At 50.8% G+C, this 7,594-nt stretch overlaps 1 protein-coding gene across 17 annotated transcripts in view; it reads right to left on the bottom strand.

Moving 5' to 3' along the window:
* Positions 1-297: 297 nt before the first annotated feature.
* Positions 298-7,594, bottom strand: part of LOC135283316 (histone-lysine N-methyltransferase EHMT1-like) — a 117,957-nt gene continuing 110,660 nt past the window's right edge. For all 17 annotated transcript variants that reach the window (XM_064393965.1, XM_064393963.1, XM_064393975.1 and 14 more), the window contains 3 exons: positions 4,836-4,914; positions 2,551-2,726; positions 298-1,832 (listed from right to left, as the gene is read on the bottom strand). In XM_064393965.1, the coding sequence (XP_064250035.1) occupies positions 1,649-1,832; positions 2,551-2,726; positions 4,836-4,914 (439 nt within the window). In that variant the 3' untranslated portion in view covers positions 298-1,648. The remainder of the gene's footprint in view (positions 1,833-2,550; positions 2,727-4,835; positions 4,915-7,594) is intronic.

Here is a 7,594-nt window from a genome sequence, read left to right as displayed (position 1 = left end):
TGATTTCATTGAAAACAGAACAAGAAAATGATCAGAGCCAAAAGGCTGCCCCTTTAAAACTGTCAAAAACATTAACAGAAAAAAAATAATAATAATAAACATGATGGCATTATGAATGTTCTAGAAGAGATGAACAAAAAAAAAATTGTTACTGCACTAATTACAGTATTTAAAGATATATGCAAAAAAAAAAAAAAATTAAGATAATGACCTGCCCAGCCACCACACAAAAGGTGATGGCAAATTTATTCACACTACAATACTAACAATTTAAAAAAAGTTTTGTTTTTTCCTGCATTTTTATACTAAAATCACTTTGTTCTTTTTATACAATTGATAAGTTTATATTCACGTGGTGAGCAAAAATCACACCAGAATCAGCACCGTTTTGTTTTGTGGTTTCTTTTTGTTGTCGTTTTGGTTTTTTTGGTTTTTTTGTGGGTTTTGTTGTTTTTTGTGGGGTTTTTTTTTAAGCTTTTTTTTTTCCTCATGTTTTTAATGCTTGTCCCCGATGTTTCAATAATGGTAAAAAATAAATCAGTTTATTGAAACCTCATAGCGTGTGGCTTAAAAATCAATCCAAGGTGCCCAGCGTGGAGCAAAGGGATGGGAACAGACGAGCTGGTGGCATCTGGGATCTCCTCACCGTGACACGTCTGTCCACCCCAGCCAGTCCAGGTCCTCTATAATATATATATCATTCACTTTATCTTTAAAAAAAGGGGAGGGGAAACTGGTTTTCTTTAGGAATTAGTGTCTTGTAAAATCCTCTTCAGCCTTCTCTCTCTAAAACCACTGGTTGGATGGGGTGAGGGGAATTCCTTCACGGAGGAACCCAACACTGAGACAGGAGCAGGACGTGGAGCAGAGCTGGTCTGAACGGAGAAAATCCAGGAGGGAGAGAGCCAGGGAGCACAGGGGCTGCAGAGATTCTGGGATTCTTCTCATCAGATGAGAAAAAAGCCGTGGGAGTTTGGAGAGAATTGAGGGTATTTGTAGGGCCCCACCACAATGTCCTGCGAGATGGGGGAGGAATTATTCATTCATATATTAAAAAAAAAAAAAAAAAACAAACAAAAAACCAACCAACCAACCAAAAAACCAACCAAACCAACAAAAAAACAACCAGCACAACCTGCCCCGGGGCTGTGCCAAGCAAACCCAGAGCCAGCTCCCTCCCAGAAACAAGTCCCATCAAGTATCCAGAGTTTCTTGTGGCTGAACTGGAGGCGAGTGGGCGGGAGGGGTCCAGGACACAGCGACATTCCCAGGACAGCGGCTCTCCCTGCCTCTGACAACACTCAGCACGCTCAGGGGGAGGCCAGGACAGCTCGGGTGGCAAAAAAAAAATGCAACAGCCACCCCTGCACACACAGCTGTGAAACCCAGCAGCTTTCCAGGAGCAGGGAGGGGAGAACAACATCACGGAGGCAGGATTTGCTTTCACTCCTTCCTCAAGTAACAGTCGGTGGCACAGCCCTCAGTGTCACAAATCCTTGAGCGGGGTTTTTTCGGGTTTCTTTTTTTTTTCCTTTTTTTTTTTTTTCATTTTCCATGTGGTTTTGTGTCATGTTTTTTCTCTCTCTTCTGTCTCTTTCAATGGAAATTGCGACAGCATGTGAGTGTCCGGGGATGGGAGGAGCCGGTCTCAGAAGGGGCCGGCGGCGGAGGTGGAGCTGGTGTCGGGGAGCCCGTTCTCCTGCGTGTCCTGGGCCGAGGTGCTCGCCTGCCGCTGGGCCAGCGCCGAGCTCGAGTGTTTGCACTTGGGTGAACCGCACTGACAGCTGAAGAACTTGCCTTTGATGTCCCAGAACCTGTCCCCGTAGTCGAAGCTGCAAGAGAGAGACGGGAGGGGTCGGTGAGCGGGACAGCTAAAGAGAACCCCGGGATGGTTTGGGTTGGAGCAGCCTCAAAGATGGTCCTATTCCATGGGCAGGGACACCTTGCATCATAGCTCCATCCTGCCTGGCCTTGGGCACTGCCAGGGATCCAGGGGCAGCCACAGCTGCTCTGGGCACCCTGTGCCAGGGCCTGCCCACCCTCCCAGGGAACAATTCCTAATTCCCAGTCTCCCATCCATCCCTGTCCTCTGGCAGTGGGAGCCATTCCCTGTGTCCTGTCCCTCCATGCCTTGTCCCCAGTCCCTCTCCAGCTCTCCTGGAGCCCCTTTAGGCCCTGGAAGCAGCTCTGAGCTCTCCCTGGAGCTTCTCCTCTCCAGGTGAGCACTCCCAGCAGGGCCCTAGCCCTGGGAGCAGCTCTGTGGCCTCCTCTGGATCTCTGCAGCAGCTCCAGCTCCTCCCTGTGCTGGGCCAGGGCTGGGCCAGCTCTGCAGGTGGGGCCTCAATCCCCCCTGCCCTGCTGCCCACGCTGGGCTCAGCTCAGGGCGTTCAGGGCTACGAGTGGACACAGCCACGTTGATCCTGGAGCTTTGCAAACTCCAGGGGGATCCCGAGGGACCCTGGGGACAAACCCTGGAGCACGGGGGGGCAGCGAGGCAGCCGGGGGGCAGCGAGCTCTCATGTCCCCAGCAGCGGCAGGGCTGGCACGTACCCGATCTCCTCTCCAGCCTCTATGTGCCTGGTGCTGAAGAAGGCGATGCGGGGGAAGCGCAGGTCCTGGTGGGACATGAACACCCGCACCGGGATGAGGTTGGGCTCGCACAGGTGGTTGATGAAGCGGCTGATGTTGCCGTAGAAACGGGCGTCGATGCAGTACACCTCTCCATCCTGGGGAGAAACAGGCTCCTTAGGGCACGCTGGCCTTGGGGGTTATTGGCTTAAACAAACCAGCAGGCTGCTGGTCTGTGCATTAATACTGCACACAGCTCCAGGAGCAGCAGGGCAGGGCTCTCATGTGGGTTTGAAAGGACTGAAAACACACACACACACTTCTATATGAAACAGTACCCTGAAACCAGAGTTTACTGCACAGCACTCTGACCCCACACACCCCAAGAGCTGGTTTTTGACACCCTGGTTTTCTCCCAGTCCAAGCACCAGTTTGACACAATGAAGAATTGATGTTCAGTGCAGACACCTTACGGGTACCAGCCCCTGGATAGGGGAACAGGCGTCTGTTCTGTCCTCTAATTGAACATGACAGCTTGGAAACACAAAGCCAGAGCCTTGAGAAAACACAGGGTTTTGCAGATAAGAGTGAAAGTGAGAACAGAAAAATTCCCTTTCCAGAGAGCCCAGAGAGCAGTAATACTTTGTTTTCCTTGAAAATAAAAGAACCCCCCTCAGGGCTTTTTTATTCCAGCAGAGAATGACTGTGCAAAGCAGAGGCTTTAATTACAGAAGCTAATTTCAGTTGCAAAGAGGCCAAAAGCAAAAGGATCCATTAGTGGTGCTCCAAGTCCCTTTTGGACAAGCACCTCGGATCGTTAATGGATGAGCTGTGCCACATCACACTCAGGGGTGCAGGAGCCCAGGAAAACATCCCCAGAACTGGGGGAGGCATCACCCCAACAGGCCTGGAGCACACACGGTGTCACCAGCTCTGGTTTCCTAAATCAGTGACTTCACTCCCTCAATTTCATCCACAGAAATGCCATGGTGGGCAGTGTGACAGCCCCCACATCCACAGCAGGAGCTGGGACACTCCAGGATCACCTCACAGGGGGCTGTGAGCAACAGCTCAAGGGACAGGGACAACAGAAACCAAAACAGAGACAACAGAGATGACAGCCCAGGTAACAGAGATGACAGCCCAGGTAACAGAGAGGACGGCCCAGCCACTCCCACCACAGCACAAGTCCATTCCAGCCACTCCTCTGAGACACACCAGGACCTCGAGGCTCCCCAGGGTTGGGATTCACACCCTTGCAGTGCCCCATCACTCTGGAGGACACAAAACCTGCTGGCTCTGCCCTGCCCTTCTCTGCCCAGCCTCATGGGCAGCTTTAACCATTCCCCCATGATTTGGTGCCTGCTTTTCTACAGATGTTCCACCTTGGTCTCCCTTCCTGCTTCCCTGGAGGATTCTCAGGAGCCAGCACAGAGGTTCTCCCTCAGGGCTGCCAGTCAGGGCTGAGGCAGGGCAGGGCCCAGCTGGGCTCGTGCTGATAAACCAGGCTGAAGTCCTTTTCAACTTCTTAATTACAGTCTGACCCCCTGTTTGCACACCAGACTCGTTATTTATCTTTTCTCAGCTCTTGAAATGTGTGTTGCTTTAAAAAAATAAGAGGATAAAAAATAAAGCAAAGCTTCTTTGTCACAAGCTGATGACAGAAACAAGGCACAGAGTGTTTTACAGCCTTCCTTGGAAGCCTCCCCACTCCTGTGAGTCCCCAGCTCACCTTTTCTCACTTCTCCTTTCCCAGGGGGAATCTGAAGTCATGCCCTTGCTTAAAACTTTAAGATTGTACTTTGCAAATGAAAATTTCTGCCCTGAGAGCCCTCACAGAGCAGTGCAGGGGAACAAACAGCAGAACAAGCCCCTGCCAGGGTGCCTGATGGATCCTTTCTGAGTGAACAGGGTTTGTGGGGTTTTTTTAATCTTTCAGCTCATCATCACTTCAAGAAGAACTGACAGAGCTGCCAATCAGACAGGTGCCAGGCTGGGAGTACCAAAACCTGGACAACTGACCTCAGGATGCTCCAAGGGGATTGACAGAACAGCATCTTGCTCTAAAGTGGTGTGGGCAGCACATGGTGCTTCTGCTGCCCTTTTAACCAGCCCAAACTCTCACCTCAACCAGATTTCCACTAAAGCACAGCAACTGTGCTCTCTGCAGGATTTCACTGCACATCAAGATGGAGACCATCATTCTCTGGGCTCTTTTGAGGAGTCAGGACCTGGGGTTTTGTGGCTGGACCCTGCAGACACAGTACCTTGTTGTCCAGGTCGAAGAGGTAGGAGTCCTCCTCACGGACATCGGCCTCGGAGTCGGAGATCAGCTCCCCAACGTACCTGTGGGCACAGGGACAGCAGGAATGAGAGATCACAGGCTCAAACACCTCTTTTTGGGGAGACAGAAACACCCCAAACAGCAGCCCAGCACAGATGGGCAACCACAGCCACAGTGCTGGCCAGCTCCAAGGCACCAAACTGAGCTCTGTTAAATTCCAGCAGGGAAAATCTGGCTCCAAACTCCACCTCTTCAAAGCAACACTTAAATAATATTAAAAAGTACATTAATGATATTAAAACCACTTTAATATTAAAAATCAATTTATTTTTTCCTGAGGACTAAGTCTCCTTTTGCAAATCTCTCTGTTGGCCAAGATCAACACATGAATCCAAGCCTCCTGAAGTTCCTGGTCAGACTCAGGCTGTCCCACAAACACTGCAGTGCTCATGCTGCTCACACCACAAAAAAAAAACATTTCTGCCTGCCCCTTGTGTATTTCCCAGGATATTTTGAGCAATTACAGGCTACAAAACTTCAGAAGTTTTGGTTTAAAAGTCTTAGGTCTAACCTAACCTGGCAGGATCTCTGGATTCCTTCTAAATCCCTCCTGAACCAGGATAAATGTGAGCTGTGGTCCTAGATGCAGCCACCCTGTTGTAAAACCAGGTGACAGCCAGGTGACAGGCAGGTTCTCCAAGGAGAATGAGGCAGGTGCTGCTTGGCCTGGGCTTGCTGAGGACCACACAGCCAGAGTTTGGTGCAAACCCTCTTGTTGCAGGAGTCCCCACAGCACTGGTGCTCCCACCTCTCCATTTTGAACAGTTCTGGACTGTCAAGGTTCAACACTTCCTGCCCTGAGCTGCTTCAGTCAAAGTAGGAGACACAGAGTGCAGGGACTGAGGGAGGATGTGAGGAAGAAGCAGCAGCACAGCAGCTTTCCTGGTCCAAGGCCAGGGCTGGGAGCAATCTGGGATAGTGGCAGGTGTCCCTGCCCATGGCAGAGATGGGATTTAAGGTCCCTCCCAGCCCACCCCAGTCTGTGTTTCTGTGATTTTGGTATGTAAGTGTTCCCAGCCTGCAATGAAACAGTGATTATTTCAAGGAAAGGATTCACCATATGAATAAATATTTTTTGCAGCTTCCACAGCCAGCAGTTGCTCTCACAGCATTCCTGCAGCCCTCAGGCATATTCCAAGTGTTAAACAACTGCCTCCAATCCCCCAGGGCTCAAGGCAGCATTTAACTCCCAGGCTGGGGAAGAGGAGAGCCAGGAAACATGAACCTGGAGAGGATCCCTGCACTCTGTGACCAGGGATTTCTGGCTGTAGTTCCCAACTGGGAGCCTCCTGTTTGCCCTCACTGCTCCACTGCTGGAGATCAGCCACTCCTTGGAGGCCTGAAGCATAGAAAGGTGGCCAGAGAGGGAGAGAAATCGCTGTGGAAAGGCCCAGCAGGCAGCAGCAGCTGAGAACAGCTGAACAATTCTGCTCAGAGAGGCCCTGTGCCCAGGGACAGCCACTGCAGGTTTATAATTCCATGAAATGAAATACCACAACCAAATTAAAAATTGTTGGTTTAATGCTTCTTTAAAGCCTATTCCTGTAACTCATTTCCTTTCCAAGGCTGTTCAAAGATATTAACAGGTCCCTGATTTTCCAGGCCCAAAGTCAGGGAAGGATGTGCAAGGGGTGCATGTTCCTCCCAAAAACCAGCAGGAGCCCCTTCATTTAAGAACTCCTGTGGTCAAGGCAGTGCCTTTCTCCCCAGCAGGATGTTCAGACACTGATGGCAAATAACTCCATCCCAGAGCTTCTCAGGGCCACTCATCACTGCTCAAACAGCCTGGACTGGAGTGAGCTTGGAACAGCTGATCTTGGAGGTCTTTTCCAACCTTAATCATTCTGTGATCACAGGGGACTCAATACAAAAACCAAGAGCCATGAGCAGTCCCTAGCACAGGCTCCAGTGTTTTCCACAGGATGTGGGAGACAGGAGGCCTGGGGCTTCTCTGCTGAAACACCTGGCTTGATGCAGCTGGTACCTCCCTAAAGCACTACTGGAACAGAAAGAAAATATTCAAAACCCATAAATGGATGCAAAAGGAACAGACCAAATCCTCTGGTTTCTGCATCCCACTAACTCCCAGCCTCTCCAACAAAAGTCAGCAGCAGCTGTGCTGTTTCCAGAAGGAGCAGCTCCACCACCTACCAACCAAGCATGAACAGAACAGATTCAACCCAACCCACAGCAGCAGCAGCAGCACAGGGTGAGCAACAGCAGCTTCTGAACAGCACCAGAGTCCCAGGGAGAAACCTGCCCATGAGCACAGCCTGAGGGGCTGCAGAGCCTGAAGGCTCCAGGAGAGCCCTGTGGGACAGGAGGGTGACAATGCCACACCTCCCCTTGATGCCTTGTGCAGGCTGCCCTAGAACAGAGACTAGATGGAGCTGAAGAATAAAGCAGGGATTGATTAAAAGGATCTCCTCCATGGATCCACCTTGGGCAGCACAAGAGCCCAGCCAGGGCTGCACCCAAGATGAACCAAAATGGTCCCAAAATGCACGAGCGCTGCCGGGGTCTCTCCCTGGGATCAGCTCTGCTCCATTTGCAGATTGCAGTTCATTGTCCAGTTCCAGCTTTAGCCCCTGCAGTCCCATCCTGCTTGTTTTTCTCTCTTCAGCCCACATTGTTTGTGCTCTTGGGCTGAGATTTGGATCATTTGTCCTTGGTGCCCAGCTG

The sequence above is a fragment of the Passer domesticus genome, chromosome 18 (assembly GCF_036417665.1).
Source record: "Passer domesticus isolate bPasDom1 chromosome 18, bPasDom1.hap1, whole genome shotgun sequence".
NCBI lineage: Eukaryota > Metazoa > Chordata > Aves > Passeriformes > Passeridae > Passer > Passer domesticus.
The sequence above is the reverse complement of the archived record's forward strand: the minus strand, read 5'-3'. Positions and strand labels throughout refer to the sequence as shown.